At 39.2% G+C, this 21,132-nt stretch overlaps 1 protein-coding gene across 2 annotated transcripts in view; it reads right to left on the minus strand.

Annotated features, from left to right (window-relative positions):
• Nucleotides 1-21,132, minus strand: part of TBCEL (tubulin folding cofactor E like) — a 76,112-nt gene that overhangs the window by 22,006 nt on the left and 32,974 nt on the right. For both annotated transcript variants that reach the window (XM_046017065.1, XM_046017064.1), the window contains 4 exons: nt 20,938-21,119; nt 19,041-19,297; nt 16,146-16,272; nt 14,527-14,643 (listed from right to left, as the gene is read on the minus strand). In XM_046017065.1, coding sequence (XP_045873021.1) covers nt 14,527-14,643; nt 16,146-16,272; nt 19,041-19,297; nt 20,938-21,119 — 683 coding nt within the window. The remainder of the gene's footprint in view (nt 1-14,526; nt 14,644-16,145; nt 16,273-19,040; nt 19,298-20,937; nt 21,120-21,132) is intronic.

The raw sequence follows: 21,132 nt of genomic DNA on the forward strand, positions 1-21,132 counted from the left end.
GTGCATGGGTCTGGCTGTACTATTTCTTACAACTGCATGTGAATCTATAATTATCTCGGTAAAATTTTCAATAGAAAGAAAAGGTTACATGATATATGATTCCATTTATATGACCTTCTGGAAAAGTGAAAACTATAGGGCAGAAAATAGATTAGTGGTTGCCAGATGACGGAATCAGGGAAAGAGTTCCTGGATGACAGAATTGGTGCATATTCTGATTTGTGTTAGTAGTTACATAATTGTAGTTTTGTCAAAACTCCGAAATGTACACTTAAAATTGGTAAAACTTACTTTGTGTCAATTATACCTCAATAACTGTGATGTTAAACAAAGGATACTACTAAAAAATAATCATTTAGCAGGACTAATCAAAAAAAGAGAGAAAAGCAGAAATAAACATTATTAGGAATTAAAAAGGAGATGACTATTGATACAGCACTTTTCTTTGCTCAAAAAAATCAAATATATGGACGGGACTGGAAGAAATTATGCTGAGCGAAATAAGTCAAGCAGAGAGAGTCAAGTATCATATGGTCTCACTTATTTGTGGAGCATAACAAAGAACATGGAGGACATGGGGAGATGGAGAGGAGAGGGAGTTGAGGGAAACTGGAAGGGGAGATGAACCATGAGAGACTATGGACTCTGAAAAACAACCAGAGGGTTATGAAGGGGCAGCGGGGGGATGGGGGGTGGGAGGTTGAGGAACCAGGTGGTGGGTAATAGGGAGGGCACATACTGCATGGAGCACTGGGTGTGATGCCAAAACAATGAACACTGTTATGCTGTAAATAAAAAAAAAAAAAAAAAAAAAAAAAACTCCAATAAAATGCTACTTGGAACAAAAAAAAAAAAAATCAAATATACATATATAGAGAGAGAAAGAGTGAGGGGGAGATACAGAGAGAGAGAGAAAGATACGAAGGCAAATATGTAATGACAGCACTGTAGAATGTTACTGTACACCTGTTAAGTGAAAAAAGCAAGATGTAGATTGTTTTGTGGCTGTGTACAAAAATTATGAACAGAATAGCAACGGTGACTATAACTAGGGACCAAATATCTGAATAGTTGTGAGGATAAAAGTGAAAGTAAGACTTGGTTTATGGTCTATACCATTTCAAAAATTTTCAGTTGGGTTCCATGTGGAAGTATTACCTAGTCCAAATGAGAACTAAATAGGATAAAATAATTGAAAAACTTAAAACAGCTACTCCCAAATCATAAGATTATGAATGACTGTAAAACTTTACAACTAAATGAAACAGTTACTTTAATAGAAAAATAAAAATTTACCAATCCATTTCATTTTATGGAGCTAATTAACCAACAACAACAAAAATACAAAACAGAAAGGAAGAGTAGAAAAGAAAATTACAGACCAAGATGAAATATGGCTTGTTTCACCTAAATATGAAAATAGATGGAAACATGCCAAATAACATCACAAAATTAAATTCTGCAGTGTTGAAAAAAGAACATTTATTTTACAACCAAGTTGAATATTCCAGGAATGCAAAGATGGTTCACTATCTGAAAAGTGTATCCCTCAAATTCAGATTCACCTATTAAAACATGTCCATCTCAAAATAAAAAGAACATTCTGTAAGAAATCAATATTCATTCATGTTAAAAGAAACTCTTAGAAAAACAGGGGTAGTAAATACCTTAACCCGATACAAAAGACAACTATGAAAAAACAACAGCAAAAGTCACATTTCATGTCAAAATACTGCAAACTGAAACTTTGGAAGTAGTCCCTTTAAACTGAGAAACAAGATAAAGATGACCTCTTTTACTGTTCATTTGTAATATTATACTGGAGGACTGTCTACATAGAAACCCACAAGAAAGTAGAAATTAACTACTTTTTACACAGGCGAAACTGATGGATACGTGATCAACATGCAAAAATACATAGCATTCTTACACACCAACAAGAAGCAATTAGAAAGCAGTGACAGGAAAAAAAATGATTTCATTTAAAATAGCAACAAAATGCATAAGATGCCTAGAAACAAAATTTAACAAATATGTGCAAGGCCTTTGAGAGACAATTAGAAACACTGCTGTAGGACATAAAAGATGCTTTGAATTAAATGGGAAGATATCCTATGTTCCCAGATAAGAAGACAAAATAGCATCAAGCTGTTAATTCTCCCAAATTAGCCACTGAATTCAATGCAATCAGAATCCAAATTACAGCAGGATTTTTGTGGTTTTTTTATAAGTCAACCCTAAATTTCATAGGGAAGAGGGACTACAATCTTTAAGGTAACCTGAAAAACAATTAGGTGTGGAAACTTACCCTTACTGGGGGTTCAGAGTCACTACAATCTAGCAATGTGATTTTGCAATTTTGTAATGGTATAGGAATGGACATATACACCAATGGAATGGAACAGGATAGAGGCAGAACCACATATGCGCATAAAAAAACAAGACATATGACAGAGGTGGTATTAAAGATCAGTGGTGAATATTAATTATCCATATCGGGGGGAAAAGCCATATGGGGGGAAACATCCTTACCATAAACAAAGATAGTTTCCAGGCAGAACAAAGACACAAATGTGAAGACACACTTAGAAAAAAATCCAGGAGATTATCTTAAATGATCTTTGGAAAGGAAAAGATTTTGCTAAATAAGATGGAATAAGAATAAACCATAAAGGATTGATACATTTAATGTTAACATTTTGAAACTTCTTCCCAACAAAAGACAAGGTGAAAAATCAGACTGAGAATCAGCTACAGACTCAGAGAAGAAACTGCAAAGCATATTGACAAAGAACTATAAAATCCCACTTTCTAATTTAATGGATATATAAAATACAGTAAGTGGACACCAAGGATACACATCAAATTCTTGCCAGGGGTTCCTAATTGGCATAAACAGGACTGAAAACGGGGCAAAAAAATGACTCTAATTTTATCGGTAATACTATTTCCTTTAATGAAAAAATAAACTTGAAATAGTAAAATATTAGTAATCACCAGTTCTGAATAATGTGAATATGAGCAGTTATCTTTATTATTCTCAGCCTTTTTTTAATCCTAAAAAGCAAATGAAAAAAAAAAAAAAAAAAAAACTGGCCCCCACTGGGCCCCAAACCAAAGTGGAGATATCAAAGACAATCTCCCCCAAGACCATGAGGTGGGAGGGATGGTTCTTATTCTTTCCTTTGCAGGTATATGCAAATTCTCATATATAACTCCAATCGAGATTAGGAAGGTAGCCTATCTCCTGCTGGGCTGGGAAAGTGGCAAGAAGTCAAAATAAAGTCCAAGGTAATTGGAATGACAAAGGTTGTAAGCGACAGGGAAAGCTAACATTTCAGGGGCTCTCCACGGTGCGCCATGGAGAAAGCCCCTTTTGTTTCTCAGGAGCCTGGAAGCTGAATGTGAGGAGTGCTGTGTCATGGCCCTTGTCAGAGGATGATGGAGCCTGGCAGTATGGAGAACCCCAGGAGACTCATGTCCAATGCAGGAATGTTCCTTCACAACAGCAGGTCCTCTGTCTGGAAGGAATATGAAGTAACAGACACAGTACACTAGGATTTCTCCAGCATCCAAGACAAAGTAAGCCTTTATTGAGGTGGTGTCCGAATACAAACCCTGCTCTCACAATAATGTGAAGATACAGTCAGCGGTATTTAGAAACGCCATTTGTCTTACGGAGGAAAAACATACTCTCCATATTTTAAAAAGCCTACCACTACTGACAATCCAAGAAACTTTTGAGGAACGTCTAATGCAATCCTTGATGCTATAAATAAGGATTTCCCAGGGCACGGTTTCGGGACTCCTTGGGGCAAACAGAAAGTGAGGTACCAAGGGAGAGTAAAAGTAAAGCAAAGCCTTTTAAGAAAACCTATTTCTGGCTTTGCCACTCTGTCTCTGACAACTGTGTTTCCTCCCAGCAAATAATTGTTCACTAGAGCTATGCCTCTTCTAAGTCTTTATGAAAACAAAATTTTAAAGTCTGAAAAAAAGAGAGACACCCCAAATCAGTGAATTTACTTTCTCCCCACTACCATCAAGAACAGTAAGAAACAAGGGCGCCTGGGTAGCTCAGTTGGTGAAGCGTCTGTCTTCAGTTCAGTCCCAGGCCCTGGCATCGAGCTCCAAGCTGGGAGCCTGCTTCTCCCTCTCCCTCTGCCTATTGCTCCCCTGTTTGTGCTTTCTCTCTCTCAAATAAATAAGGTCTTTAAAACAAAACAAAAAACCAAAAAGAAACATCTTCCACAAATGGTTCTGGGAAAACTGGACCGCTACATGCAAAAGAATGAAACTGGATCACTTTCTTGTACTGCACACAGAAATAAATTCAAAACAGATTAAAAATGTAAATGTGAGATATGAAACCATAAAACTCCTAGAAACCCCTGACGCAAGGGAAACAAAAGCTAAAATAAACTATTGGAACTACATCAAAATAAAAAAGTTCTGCACTTAGTACCCAAAATACATAAAGAACTTATAAAATGCAACACCGAAAAAGCAAATAATCTCATTAAAAATGGGCAGAAGACATGAACAGACATTTCTCCAAAGAAGACATCCAGATGGCCAACAGACACATGAAATGATGCTCATCATCACACATCATCAGGGAAATGTAAATCAAAATTACCAGGAGATATCACCTCACACCTGTCAGAAAGGCTAAAGTCAAAAACACAAGAAACAACAGGGGTTGGTGAGGATGTGGAGAAGGAATGCTCATGCACTGCTGGTGGGAAAGCAAACTGGTGCAGGTACTCCGGAAAATGTATGGACGTTCCTCAAAAAATTAAAAATAGAACTACCTTATGATCCAGCAATCCTACTAGGTCCTTACCCAAAGAAAACAAAAATACTAACTCAAAGGGATACATGCAGTCCTATGCTTAGAGCAGCATTATTTACAAGAGTCAAAATATGGAAGCAGCCCAAGTGTCCATTGACAGATGAATGGATAAAGAAGATGTGAGATATTTATACATATCAGAATATTACTCAGCCATAAAAAAAAGAATGAAATCTTGCCATTTGCAACAAGGTGGATGGAGCTAGAGAGTATAATGCTAAGTGAAATAAGTCAGAGAAAGACAGATATATGATTTCACTCATATGTGGAAGTTAAGAAACAAAACAAAGGAGCAAAGGGGAAAAAAGAGAGACAAACCAAGAAACAGACTCTCTCTATTTATTTTTAAGATTTTATTTATTTTCTTGAGAGAGCTCAAGCATGAGCAGAGGGAGGAGCAAAAGCAAACTTCCCACTGAGCAGGGAGCCAGACACAGGGCTTGATCTCAGGACCCTGGGATCATGACCTGAGCCAAAGGGAGACGCATAACCGACTGAGCCATCTAGGTGTCCCCCTCTGATGGTTACCAGAGGGGAGGTGGGTGGCGAAATGGGTGAAATAGGTGATGGGGATTAAGGAGCATATGCCTAATGATGAACACCAGTAGAAACTGAAGTAGAAAACAAAAACAAAACAAAACCAATCAAAAAAAAAAAAAACCCACTAAAAAAAAACAAACCCCCAAAACACAAAAAACAAAAAAAAACCAAAGAAACACTTCAATCTGAAAAGATACATGATATGTTGATTTCTTTTTTTTTTAAAGATTATTTATTTATTTATTTGACAGACAGAGATCACAAGTAGGCAGAGAGGCAGGCAGAGAGAGAGAGAGGAAGGGAAGCAGGCTCTCCACTGAGCAGAGAGCCCGATGCGGGGCTCGATCCCAGGACCCTGAGATCATGACCTGAGCCGAAGGCAGAGGCTTTAACCCACTGAGCCACCCAGGTGCCCCGATATGTTGATTTCTAAGAGAAAAGTTACATAGTTTTTCTTTTTGTCTCTCTTTAAAACTTAACAGAAGACTGGTATTAGTTCAGTACTAAATAAGCAATTTAAATTCACTCTCTCCGAGGAAATTAAGAGATAAAGCAAACACAACATAAAGGAAACTGATAAACACAGGCAATGTGGACAGACACTTGATAAATGGCAAGGTAAAAATGATAGATTCAGACAGATTCATAAGCACGGAGGTTTCTTTTTCTCTAAAGACGGTACTCTTCCACCCCTAGAGAAATCAGGGCCATAAATACCAGAATACAGGTAGAACATCACAGCATGTTTTTAAAGGACAATTTCAAATTCTAGAGCGAAATTCAGTCCTAAGATGTGTACCTTTGTCGAAGGACACAGCAGCCTCCAATGCACACTTCCTTTACCTAAGTAACAGCTATTAAAAGAGGGTTCTTGCAGCTTCTCCCTCTAAATATAAACCGAAATCTGCCCCCAGGAATTTCCCCACCTGAAACCTTTCAATGATTTCCCACTGCATTCAAGAAAAAGCCCTCGTCTCCTGGCAGGGCATACCAAGGTCTCTAAGGGCCCGCCCGGGCTCCCACCTTCCTACCCAGCACTGTCTGCCACTACTTCCTCTCTGCTTAGGACTTTTCAGGGAGCCCTATCAAACAGCTGCTCTTCACTACACATAAGGACTTGAATTCCTTTCTGTCTGGAATATTCTCCCCACCTCTTCACCAGGGTGACTCAATCGTTTCTAGGAAGTACCAACTCTTGCAGGAGAGCTAAGAAACCCTGCTTTGTGCTCGCTGAGCATAATGTGAAGATTTGGACATTTGACTCAACAGTTGCTATTTTGTTAGGTACCACTCTAGGCTCTGAGGGTATCAGCAAGTCCCTGCTCTTGCAGAGCTCACAGTACGGTGTAGGGAGGCCAAGAGTACAGAAGAAATGCCAGTTAGGTATTGCTCAGTAAGAAAAGTACGAGCCAGTTAAGAGAATCGTAGGGGACAGAGCTGTGCTATTTGAGATAGGCTGGTCAGGGAGGCATCCCCAAGGAAGAGAGCCACAAAGCTAATGGGGTACATTCCAAAGAAGGACAACAGTGCAGAGGCTTGAGGTGGGAGCATGCTTGATGTGTTTCGGGAACAGCATGGAAGTTTTTTTTGTTTGGTTTGGTTTGGTTTTTCAAATAAACTCGAGTTCTTATAAACTGGCTCCTATATGGAGGATAAACTATAGGGGGCAAGGGTAAACTCGGGGAGACCATACAGGAGGGAGACATGATGAAGGCTTGAACTAAAGCGAATGGTATAAAGAAATAGATTCTCTCTGTGTTTCTGCAAGTACTAGTGAAAGAAAAAAAAAACAAAACCCAATGGACTTGATGTGGGATATGGGAGAAAGAAATCAGGGATGACTCTGAGGTTTTTGTCCTGAGCACCTGGAAAAATGGAGCGACGGAAAGCTTGAGGAGAGGAGCAGATGTGCCACTGGAGGAGAGGCCGGGAAAGGTAAGGGAGGCGATGGGAAGTTCGGTTTGGAACACATCAGGTTTAAACATCCAGGTGGAGACGTGCAGCAGCATTTAGAAATACTAGGCTGGAATTCAGGGGCCGATCCGAGCTGGAGGGTAAATCTGGCAGTTACTGTCATACAGAAGACATGAGAGCCTCAGCACTGGATAAAAGTAACTAAGAGACGAGGAGAGAAGAGAAGCGGTCCGAGGACCAAATCACGCCGTAACTTTATTTTGAGAGGCTGGGAACATGAAGAGGATCCAGCAAAGGAAATATGTCTCAAGTGTAGCCCAGATGATGAGCTTCTCGAGAGTAGACGTTACTTTTTCGTCTTTTTGTCTCCAAGCTTCTGGCCCAGGCCTCTTGGTTCATAGTAAGTATTCAGTAAATAAATTAAACTGTCCTTTGAAACCCAGCTAGAATCCAGAGTTGTTTCCTAGAAACTCCTCTGGTAAAATATAAGGGCCCAATAATTGAAATATGATTGGCCCAGTGAGGACATCTTTCCAAACCCCTGCAGCACACATTGAACTTGTTTTGAAAGAGCACACCACTCCTACACAAGCCATGAAAAGACAAGGCACAGATGAAGCTTTAAAAGAAAGAGTCCATTGACTGGAAAAGCAAACACTATGATGTTTAAAGGCCAAGAATCGAGAACAGAGATTTTTCACCTTCTGTTATTTCACAAAGTAAATAAAAATGAAACATATGAGCGATTGCTCAGTTTCTCGTGTGAGTCTATTATTACCATAAACATCTACAGTAGAGAGGCTAGACTTTCAGCTCCACCCACCAGTAGAAAACAGTAAGAAGGATAACTGAGTACCTGTAAGAAATTATAAAACTCTTAATTAAGTACATCTCCCTTTGCCCTCTAAACATTTTATTCTGTCCATCATAAAAGATGGAAATGATTCAGGTAACTGGAGCCTGTATTTTATTCTGAGGTAGAAAAAGAGAATATGTAAATTTCTAGATCATCTTCAAAGTCTTCTGTTGCTAAAACGACTAATCACATGGAAACAGATGTGTGTGAGTAATCCAACTGACTCACAAAATAACTTTGCTACCATAAAGGACAACCAACTGATGATAATGGCTTTTTATTCATGCCCTCAAAAGACATATTGGTTAATGTTTTCTTATGTCTAAGTTGAGAAAAGGTATTACATGTTTAATGACACAAGACAGGAACATGGAAGAAGGAAAAGCTCAGGGAGCTGGAAATGGATGTTGTAGACGTTGGAATTTATAGGAAAATCAAGTTAAGTACTGATTTAAAAAAATCCAGGGTCAAATGAAAAGGAATGCTTCCTCCAAAACAAATGGATACCTGCACCCTGCCAGGAAACTAAAACTCAAACGTGGTTCTGTATGAAACACCGAATTATCCAGAGTCAAATTCTCACCTTTTACTAAATACGCACTGGGCTAGTCACGGTTCACTGGTATTTTAGGGAGAAATTATGCATATAATTTAGAAGACAATTAAAAAGATAATAGGAACAGTAAATACCCTGTTTATATATCAGTATTAATTCATACTAAATGCATTTTAATACAAATTCCTCTATGTTTACTCACCATTCTATCTTGATATCAGCATAAATGCTATCAATTTTTTTAAAAAGATTTTTATTTATTTATTCAACAAATGGAGATCACAAGTAGGCAGAGAAGCAGGCAGAGAGGGAGAAGAAAGCAGGATCCCTGCTGAGCAGAGAGCCCAATGCGGGGGCTCTATCCCAGGACCCTGGGATCATGACCTGAGCTGAAGGCAGAGGCCTCAACCCACCGAGCCACCCAGGTGCCCCTATAATTCTTTTTTAAGTGCCTAACACAGTTCTTGGCATATCACAATGGCTCAAAAAATATTTGCTGAGTACACTGATCATTCTATTGGAGAACATACTAGGAAAAAAAAAGGCAGGGGGTGCCTTGGTGACTCAGTTGGTTAAATGTCCAAGTCTTGATTTTGTGTCAGGTCATGATCTCAGGGTTGTGAGACTGAGCTCCCCCCTCTTCAATAGGCTCTGTACTCAGGGCTTGGGGGGATTTCTGCTTGAGATTCTCTCTCTACCTGGTCCTCTGCCCCCTCCTCATTTGCCTATGTGCTCTCTCTCTCTCTCTCAATAAATAAATAAATAAATAAATAAATAAAACCTTAAAAATAAATTTAAAACAAACAAACAAAAACCCAAACAGATAAAAAACTACCAGGGAAGAGTTATTACAGTGGCTATACGTCAATTTCGGCTGTCCAGCACCTGAATGCCCTTCTAAATTGAGAGAAACCCAAGGTGGACAAGAAGTAGGAACTACCTTCCACTAGAGAAGCTAAAGAGAAGTAAACATTCTTTCTTCTTTCCCTGCAAGCCAGAACACAGAAAGGTAACAAACCCATCAAACCACAACTGGAAATACAAAGACATGAGCTCTAACAGAGCTAATGCAGAGCAGATAGAAAAGAATCAAGAATTCGAAGGCATGGCTGTAAATGTCCGGGATTGGCGGGAGGGCACCGAAGTCTAGCAGCGTGAGATGACTGGCTGGTCAGCGGTTCAGAAGCATCCTGTCTATATAGAGTAAGATACAGAAATCTTGGCTGTGCCTAGCTTTCCATCAGTCCTGCCCAAGCCTAATTCTCTAATCTTCTTGTCAACTCTGTGAGCCACACAGTATTCATTATTACTCACTTTTCATTTTACTCACTCATATTACTCAATTCATTTTACTTACTTCCTACCTTACTTAAGTTGGCCAGAGTTGGTTTTTGTTGTGTGCACTAAGAAATCGGCAGCAGGGAGATCACCAGCAAGAGCCCCTCAGGTAATTACGGGCAATCCGAAATTGGTTTCTGGCCCAGTAGGGCCCAGTGAGTGTCATATTAGTGTTCCTGGAAGGGATTCTGCAAAGGCCTTGACATGGAGCAGTGAAATAACTAATGCCCACTTGGGGTCTCATGGAAAGCTCAGGGTGATTGAGAGAGTGCTGCATGAAGGCAAGGAAGAACAGAAGGAAGAAGGCAAGACTGTGAGGTAGAGTGTCCACTAGTCTAAAGGCGGAAGATAGCCTACAGCAAGAGAATATTAAGGTTGAATACCAAGGAACTAAGCTCGAAGCACAGACTGAAACCCAGGTACCTTAAAGAAAAGGCTCTTTTCTGGGGCACCTGGGTGGCTCAGGGGTTTAAGCCTCTGCCTTTTGGCTCGGGTCATGATCTCAGGTGCCTGGGATCGAGCCCCGCAACGGGCTGTCTGCTCAGCAGGGAGCCTGCTCCCCCCACCCCCGCCTGCCTCTTTGCCTACTTATGATCTCTGTCAAATAAATAAATAAAATCTTTTTTTTTTTTTTTTTTTTTTTTTTAAGAAAAGGCTCTTTTATTTCTTACAACAAGAAAGCCAAGGTAGCTACAAAAACAATGCACAGCTTGATGCTCCAGATTGGTGAATTACAGGTCAGTTAAATTTGTATCCATATTGGGACTATTATATGAAAGTTCAAGCACTGGCTGGACAGAGAGTGGGGTGGGGGAAGAATGAATTGGAGTGGAGGTTTATACACAGGAAGATGCTGAAGGATGGGAACGTCCTGAATCCCCATTCCTCAGGTAGGCCCCCTTGTGAGCAGTTTGAATGAGACTGTTCCTCTCCTGCTTGAGAAGGCAGTAAAATCCGCCTGCCTAAAGGAATTACCTCGCATGAGTAAATGAATTCCCACCTGCCTCATCCTTCCACATACACACTCTGCTCTCCTGCCATCAGATCACAGCATGCTCTGTGGGGGTGACTACAAACGTATCAAAAGAACTACAAGAATTTGGTTATATGGACAAAAATACAGGAAATTAGTATAGGAATAGATTCAGAGCGTGCTGACCAAGGAAGAAGCAAGTTCAGATCTCGCTGAGGCTGTTAACACAGTTACCTTACCAGAGATTCTGAGTTCAAAACGCTAGCTTCAGTGCCTGAGCACGGTTCTACATTTTCATCTAGTTGGAGGATTAGAAATTGGACTCATGGTGGTCTACGCTAAAGGAAGCTGAGATGCCATGAATTTGGGGGATGATGTAGAAGGAGGAAATAAAACACTTCAGGACACATGAATCATGGAACTTATTGTAACCCATGACCTCTCACCCATTCTCCATCCACGAACCCTAAAAGGACCCAGAAGACACTTCCTTTTCCAAGGTCTTGAAAAATAAATTAGTAAGTAGAACACTCACGTCTTTGGAAAATATTTTATAGGCCAGGAAGGTACTGAAATCAGTTTGCTCATTTCAATTTCAGGAAGACTGGAAGAGACTAGGCAGTGACATTTAACCACTAGTGAGTGGTCAAGTAGGCATAATTACATAAACAGGCAGCAAGGCTAGAGTAGCAATTGAAATAGCTTGAATCTTTTACAGTAGCTAATTGGTCAGAGTCCTTAGGATCAGAATACATAGGTTATCTCATTTCATGGAGAAAGAAGTGTGTTTTCATTTGTAAAAGGACTACATTAGGACAGGTGAGAATAATCGTTTTATATATGCAACTGTGGGGAAAGTATATGCACAGATGCTGGGTAGTCAAAATGGCAGGCTACAAGAGATGCTTTCTTGCGGAATTGTTCCTATTTGGGGAAATGTCCCAAGATCAGGGGAAGATTCTACCTCTCACCGCAGAAGCCAAAGTGACAGATAATCCCTCTTCCTATCTCTCTGAAGACAAATGTGAGCACACACCCTAAACACAGCCGATCAATTGGTTAGACACAGATTTCTGACCATTGGGGAATGAGGCAAAGGTCAGTGAGAGATTATTTTCAGCTCAGCCTGTGGCACAGCCGCAAGGTCCACTGGTGAAGGTCTGGCATTGTGGTGTCTAGGGAGGACAGTGCCAGCCGAGACACATGAGGCCAACTACAAGGTGAAACCTTGGCTATCTTTGCTGCCACCAGTTCCTGTCTACATCTGGTTTCAGCTTGCCTAACAGTTCTTGTAGTTTCTCAGTATTTGCCTAACACATTCCTCCTGTACCTGAAGATGATTTCTGTGACCTGCATTTAAGAAGGCCTATATGCATTTTAGGATAATTATGCCATCAGGACAGAAAATGACGTATTACCTATACACACACACACACACACACACACACACATAACTCCCTGTAGCAGATGAAATTAAATAAACTATAATGATGGACTTATGGTCAAAGCCCAGATAGTTACTTCTCCCACTAATAGGTTAGGTGAAATCAAATGAAACTATAGATATTAGACTATTTTTTTACCAAAATAAAGCAAAACAAACAAAATTCATGCTGCTTAACCTAATATTTCTAGGTTGTATTAAAAGGCATAGTAATATTTAATTCTCCCTACTTGGTTGTTCTTAGCTAACTTTAAAGAGCAATCTTTAAAATTCTTACTTAATTTGTCTAATATTTTTTAAATGTTTGGGCTTTAAAATACTACTAACAAAACCACAAAATCTTTTTATATAGTACTGGTTCAACCTTACAGAGGTTAACCCCCTCAAAGCCTATAAATAATGCAAAAGTCTGGGGGGAAATTAGATATGTTTAGTAAGAATGAATTAGAATTGGAGAAATTTGTAACCAGAAGCACCAACTGATTTGACTCACATACCCTCCTAATTTGCATCCTATTTGTCTTATATGACTTCATACTATTTGTTAAAATTCTTAAGGAAAGCATACAACATTTTTGGTAAGTGGTTCTAGTTACTAAAACCTAGAAACCAGTCTTTGGGGGTATCTTATTTCTTGTGTATTTACCTATACCATACCTTTCCTTTCACATTTCTGGATTATTAAATGTAGCTCCTTCACAACCATCATGCACTGTTAGTGGGAATGCAAATTGGTGCAGTCACTGTGGAAAACAGTGTGGAGATTGCTCAAAAAATGAAGAACAGAACTACCATATAATCCAGCTATTCCACTTTTGGGTATTTACCTAAGAATACACAAACATTCATTTGAAAAAATATATGCACCCCGATGTTTACTGAAGCATTATTTACAACAGACAAGATACGAAAGCAACTCAAGTATCTACCAACAGATGAATGGATAGAGAAGATGTGGCACACACAGACACAAAGACACACACACATACACACACACATATACACACAGTGGAATATTACTCAGCCATAAAAAAGGATGAGACCCTGCCATTTGTGCCAACATGGATGAGACCCTGCCATTTGTGCCAACATGGATAGACCCAGAGGATATTATACTACGTGAGATAAATAAGATAAAGACAAATGCCATACAATTTCACTTATACCTGGAATTTAAAAACCAAAACAAACAAGTAAAAAGCAGAATCAGTCCTACAAATACAAGACCCGGCAGCTGCCAGGGAGAAGGGGGCTGGGCGATGGGCAAAATGGGTGAAGGGGAGTGGGAGACACAGGCTTCCAGTGCTGGCATGAATTAAAGGTACAGCACAGGGAATATAATGAATGGTACTCTAGTAGTGTTGTGTGGTAACAGATGGTAACTATACTTGTGGAGAACACAGCACAACACAGAAATTTGTTGAATCACTGTTGTACACATGAAACTAATGTGACATTGTGTGCCAGCTATACTCAAATAAAAAAATAAATGACAATTAAAAAAAGGCAGTTCCTCCTCAAACCACTTATATTAACTCTTCATATACTTAAAGGTAATTACAAATTGAGCCTTCAACATTTCCCTTCATACTCAACCATCCTAATTCCTTTAGTATTTCCTCAAGAGTCTGTTTTCTAGTCCTTTCCTCATATTCTCTAAACCTAATGCCTATTTGCCAAATCTTCCAAACTGCAGAACTTAGTATATCCTGAAAGCAGATCAATGTGAAGGAAGAGACCAGCTTTGGGGTAGGTAAAGATGTGTCCCTGGAGAAGAGGGTCGAACAGGAATCAATGATATGGAGTATGAGCGGAAGTAGTCAAATACTTACCCAACCATTCTTAATACAAGTGCAAGGCTAGAAGAAATACACTGTGGAAAATGAGATAAAATGGGTTTGCTTTGTGTTTCTTCCTTTTTTTTTTTTTTAACCTATCACCAAAGTCCTCTAAGAGGGTCCAGTAACAGATTATTAGATTTGCTCTAAAACAAGAGTTCTTAAATTGTCTCGATACTTGCTCAAATGTTGTTAAACTGATGAGGGGTTTTTACCTGAATGGCACTTCTTCCTCTGGGACATCCACATAGTAACGGATAAAAAATCTCTCAGAATCTTCTCGCTCACCCTCGGTAACAACACTGCCATTAAGTTTGGAAACTGATGGCAATCTGTAAGTAAAATCAAAATGAAGGCATTTTAAGACAGCGAGAACATTTAGCTTTAGAAATAAGATCATTGGTTTGAGGCCCCATCTTACTCTCTTGAGAGGACACGTTTGATGTAACTCTGCTTGTGTACAACTACTTACATGAACAAAAGTGGTATAGGATAAAAGAACCAAAAATATCCAAAGTTTCATTTTTAGATGGGACACTGACCTTTTATAAATATACCTTGCCTTTCAAAATGAGATTCTAGCCAGCACTGTCCAACTTAAATATAATGCAAGCCATAGATATCACTTTAAGTTCTTTAATAGCCATATTTCAAAAAATAAAAATAAAACAGGTGATATTAGTTTTACTAATTATGTTATTTAATCTAATAGATTGAGGACTTAATCATTGCAACATGTAATCAATACTAAAAAATAACTAATAGGACACTTTACATTCTTTTTTCACATAAAGTATTCAAGTTCAGTGTATATTTTACATTTAAAGCACCCTTCAGTTCAGACTAACCATAATTCAAGTGCTCAGAAGTCATCCAGGGCTAATGGCACCGTAGTGGACAGCGCAAGTCTACACGTGGAGTAGTCAGGACAAAGGGGCTCTACTGTTTAGGAATTAATTTATTATCTTTACAAAAGAATTATGTAAAGGAAATAAAGCATAAGGTCTACTACGAGCCTTACTCTTTTTAGAAGAAAAGTATGCCTAAATGTATTTCTTCAGTGAGATATTACTGCGCATATCCACAACCGGAAAGCAGTACGGATCTGCTAGGCGTTAGCTGGGCAGGAAGATCAACAACCTGTTTGAAGACCCACTCTTCCTTAGGGAACTGTAAAGCCCCTTTCAAAACTACTACACATAGTACACAAAGAAAACAAATGAAAGTTTGTTTTTCTTTACAACTCAGCCACAATCTTAGTGTTGCTAAAGGCTCATACAGAAATCAAAACTCATTTCAGTGGTCTTGGGGAGACAGAGTCAGAGACACGAAAGGCAGGGGAGTCAGAGGAAGAACATAACGGTGTGGTAGTCATGTTTGAGCCAATCTATAGTCAAGAAGAAAATACAGATGCTGCTCTCTTAAGTTTCACGTTAATAAAACAGCCCAATTTTTAGGTATTTACACTTTAAATGACCACTACGTGAATACAGAAAGTAAAGGCAACTGAAACAGAACTCTTTCCCTATTATACCTAATTTTTCTTCATGATCGAAAAGCAGGACTTCGAATATTCTAAGTATTAAAAGGTATGAAAGCAGAATATATCTGTGAGGGAATGTTTCAGTGGTCTTGGCAGGCCAACTACCCTTCACATCTTTCTCACCATATTGTGTTCCTTTTCTTCTGGACTTCAAGCTACAGAAGCAGCTCCTTCCAGCACTATCTATTCAAGAGACAGATAAACTTACAGCGCACTCCCCTCCATTAGTGCACTATCCCTCTAATGAAATAAGGCCCAAGAGAAGAAAGGAGAGTAATCAGGACAACAGACCTGGCTATTACCAGTTTCCTCCGCTCCTCGGTGGTATATGGCTGCAGAAGAGGAATTCCTAACAATCTCACTTCTTCAAGTTTGGGGAATGAATTTAGTTTGTCAATGTCTTCCCAGGACTGCAAACCTAATTTGAGAAATATATTGTTTAAGTAAATCCAGAAAAGCACACAAATAAGGAGATTAACATAGAAAAAAATTACTTCAATTGATTTCTGAAATATTAAAATCCTTATAAACGTTGTAGTTGGACATCCTGAAAATCTTCTTCATCCAAGGAAAGAACAGAATATAATTAAATACCACAAAAACTTCCCTATAGCCTCTCCTCTCCCTGTGAAGCCAGTGGTCAAGGAGGGAACTTTATTCTCCAACACCTCAACACCCCACTAATATACTGATTTTCCACCCTTCTAAAGAGGGTCTCTGGTGGTTTCAATAGGTAAGATATATACCGTGCTTATATGAAAACGTGATGTGGTCAACTCTGTCGTCAAATATAGACTCACAGAACGGAACTACTGATCAGAGTTGATACTGTCAGACTCAAATCTTTACCTAACAAATTCTCAAACGGGGCAAAGTAAGTAGAACCGGAAACTAAATAGTATCTTTCTTACATACAGTCCTCATTTTGGGGACAGGGAAAACAGATTTTAAAAGTAAAACAAACAAACAAAAAACAGAGAACCTGAACCACTGGGCAAGAAGAACATGCAACAAATTAAAACTGTTTTATGCAAAAACAAAACAAAACAAAACAAAAAACTGTTCTATGCAAAAAAAGAAAAAAAATTTTTTTTTTCCTATGGCTGTGAGCAAATATGTCATCCAAGTCGATACTTGGCACTGCTAGGAAAAATATGCCCATAATAATGAAGATGGTTGATTTTATACCATGTTAAATCTATTTCAGAGAATGCAGTCCCTTCCTATTTCTAGCCACCTGCAGCAAGGGCAAAAGCAGAGGAGCAATACACGAGGGTTCCGGTGTGTAACTATCCCCAGCCACCACCACTCTCTTCCCTTCAGAGCCGTATTTCCACCTAGGAGGAAGGACAGAGTTAACGTAACGGGTGTCAAGTTGCACAGTCAGCAGCTTCTTTATACAAAACGCTAGTTTTTAAAACCTAATTCTTACCCTTATGACTTCTATGGCAAATTAAACTGTGCATGTTTTTTTTTCAATTATAGATTAGAGTTATTTTTAGTTATGAAGTTATTTTAAGAAATGGGCTGAAAGACAATGTCAAGAGAACGAGAAGAAAAGCCACAGACTGGGAGAATATATTTGCTAAAGACATACCTGATAAAGGATAGTTATCCAAAATATGCAAAGAACTTTTAAACCTAACAATAAGAAAATGAACCACCCAAATTAAAAAAATGAGCAAAAGATCTGAACCGACATCTCACCAAAGAAGACATACAGACGGGAAGTAAGCATGTGGAAAGACGCTCAATGTCATATGTCATTAGTGAACTGCAAATTAAAACAAGGTTCTACTACACACCTATTAGAATGGCCCATATCCAGAACACTCACAGCACCACATGCCGCTGAAGGCGTGAAACAACAGAAACTCTCATTCATTGCTGGTGGGAATGCAAAACGGTGCAGCCACTTTGGAAGACAGTTGGCAGTATCTTATAAAACTAAACATATTCTTACCATATGATCTAGCAATTGCACTCCTTGGCATTTACCCAAGTGAACTGAAAACTTATGTCCACACAAAACCCTGCACACTGAGGTTTACAGCAGCATCATTAATAAATGCCAAAACTCTGAAGCAACCAAGATGTCCTTCAGTTTGTGAGCGGATAAATAAACTGGGGTGCACCCAGACAATGGGACATCACTCAGTCCTAAAGAAATGAGCTATCAAGCCATGAAAAGACACAGAGGAAACTTACATGCATATTCTTAAGCGAAAGAAGCTAATCTGAAAAGGCTATATGCTGTATGATTCCAGCTATATGACATTTTGGGAAAGGCAAAACTATGGAGCCAGGAGAAGGATCACTGGTTGCCAGGGATTGTGGGGTACGGGGAGACAAACAGGCAGAACACAGAAGGTTGTTAGGACAGTGAAACTACTATGAATGATACCAGAAAGGGGAGACATTGTCATTAAACGTTTGTACAAACCCACAGAATGTACCACACCAGGAGTGAACCCCCATGTAAACCGTGGACTTTGGGAGATGGGACAACGTAGGCTCGATTATAGGAGATGTATCACTTTGGTGCTGGCATGCTGATATTGGGATGGCTGTGCATGTGTGAGAGCAGGGAGGATGTGGGAATGCTGCACATCCTGATCAGTTCTGCTGTGAATTTAAAACTGTTCTCAAAAAATGAAGTTTATTAAATTTAAAAAATAGGCTAAAAATATGCATTCCTGTGAGACACAGAACTGGATGGCAGCAAACCGCCAATTGATCATATATAAATACTAGAAAAGAAAAGTAAGCATTTACAAGGTAGAGTAAGGTTGAAATTCCTTAACCTAAAGTAGACAAAATAGTCTAGTTTGTAATTCTTCATACTCCTCTTACTCTGCCTTTTACTGTCCAATTCATCAATTTCATCTCACTCCTTTCACAGCAGGACCTCTTTAATAAACTATATATATATATATAAATATATAAACTATCTTTAATAGATAAACTATAAACAGCTAATAGGAGGCTCGGCCACTTGCTATGTATCCGAGCATTTAGGAAAACGAATGCCTTGAATTTAGCTAATCAATAGGCATCCACATGCCACTCTTAGAAATGTATCCTATAGGAGGGCAGAGCCACGACAGAAAGAAATGGGCTTTCATTTACATCATGCATAAGCTCAGATCAATTTGCATGTGGAATGAGAACAAGCCTGTACCTCACCTGACTTGTGGAGGCTGATGGACCGCAGATTAGGGAACAACCTGGCCAGTGAATCATCAGGCTCCTCAATAGCATTCAAATGATTGTTAGCCAGGACGAGAGTATCCAGTGAAGGAAACATAACTCCTAGCTTTCGAATTTCAGTCCAGTCTTGGAGGTTATTGTCTGTTATATGTAGTAGCTTAAGAGAATGACAGCGAATAGAAGGACAAGACACTGTTTCATAGTCATTAAGGCACAGGAAGAGCTCCTCCAAACTGCAGAGAAAAAAGGGAAATATTTCATTGTTTAAAGCAGTTAAGTTTCTACTTTGCAGCTACTTTCATTCGTTCGGTAAGTAAGTGCCTACATGTGGGGGACTCCGGTAGGGATTATGGAAAAAATGTAAAGATGTCTTCCTAAAGCTTACATATGGGGGGAAGACAAAACCTAAAACACGTAAAACAGCAGAGAACGATATAACCCAGGACTAAATTAATTTTGTGCTTAAATAACTAAGTGCTGAATAAAGCAGTGCTAACTCCCAAGTACAAAAGCAGTTCCTATAGGAGTGGAATTGAAATTGCAGTTAGAATAATCAGGAAAGAATGCATGGCCTGGAAGGAAGGGTAGACTTGTGTAAGTTGCAAGGACATAGAGGTAAATCCCACAAACAGCATGAACAGAATGTTTAGAAATAAAATAATAACTCTCATTTACTGAATTCCTAACCTGAGGCAGGCCTTGCTCCGAGTGCTTCCTAGACTGTACTGCTATTTCTGCAAGTTAGATACATTTATGTCAATTTTAAAGACAAGGAAAACAGAGCTTAGTGAGGTCAATGACCTTCTCGAAGGTCATATGGTCAGTAAGTGGAACTGGGATTTAAAAGCTCAACAAGATGGGATTGGGAGGGAGACAAACCATAAATGACTCTTAATCTCACAAAACAAACTGGGGGTTGCTGGGGGGAGGTGGGATTGGGAGAGGGGGAGCGGGCTATGGACATTGGGGAGGGGAGGCGAACCATAAGAGACTATGGACTCTGAAAAACAACCTGAGGGTTTTGAAGGGTCAGGGGTGGGAGGTTGGGGGAACAGGTGGTGGGTGATGGGGAGGGCACGTTTTGCATGGAGCACTGGGTGTTGTGCAAAAAGAATGAATACTGTTACGCTGAAAAAATAAATAAAAAGGGAAAAAAAAATAAAATAAAATAAAAGCTCATTCTACGCCATGCTAGATGCTGCATGTGGTGAAGAAACCAATCTTATAGATAGTGAGAAACTCGGATGGAACAAATGGGGAGAGATGAGGTTCAAAAGGCCTTGATCATTTCCATAGTTAGACAAATAAACTATGGTTCCATATGTTTCTTTAAACTACTTTCTTTGAACACTTACGTGCATACTCAAAGCTAGATACAAACAAATCTAAGAAAAGTATTTCTAAACTGACAAAAACATAATTTCTTATTTTTATTACTAAAAAGAGTTTCATTTTCCCATCAGGCCAGCAAGACACTTAATCATCTAAGTGTTAATACATTTTATAGATACTATGATTTTTTTTTCCCTCCCTAAGAAAAGCACTGCGGCAAAATTCCGAAATCAGGTAATCAGAAGATTTAAAATGGAGAAAGGGTGGGTTGATGTAGAAATGATAAGTGCTTCTCAGGGATATTTTCTAGCCAAAGGATGACAGATCCTATGTTTTGGTGCTATTCAACACTGAACAAGTATTGCAACGAAAATGCTACTAAATGACCCTCACACCCTTGTTCTAATTACTTCATTCTTCTGACCTCATTCTCCAACCACCCTGCTGTTCTAGTGTTTCTGAGACAGGAGACCTGCAGTAATTCTATGTGCTAACAAAGATGGCGACATCGCCCCCTCTCCATCATGCCCTCCGGGCTTACTCTGGTAACTCCTGCAGTATCGTGTGGACTGTCTCCCAAGAAGCTTTGCTGTTGTTGAGGACAAGTTTGCGAACCCCAGAGAAGGACCCAGCACATGTTCTTTCTAAAACCGACAAATTCAGAGGGTTGGAACTCAGGTTTAGAAACTCCAACTGGGGAACATTTGACACAATTTTACTGACCTAGAGAGAAAAA

The sequence above is a fragment of the Meles meles genome, chromosome 8, assembly GCF_922984935.1.
Source record: "Meles meles chromosome 8, mMelMel3.1 paternal haplotype, whole genome shotgun sequence".
Taxonomy (NCBI): domain Eukaryota; kingdom Metazoa; phylum Chordata; class Mammalia; order Carnivora; family Mustelidae; genus Meles; species Meles meles.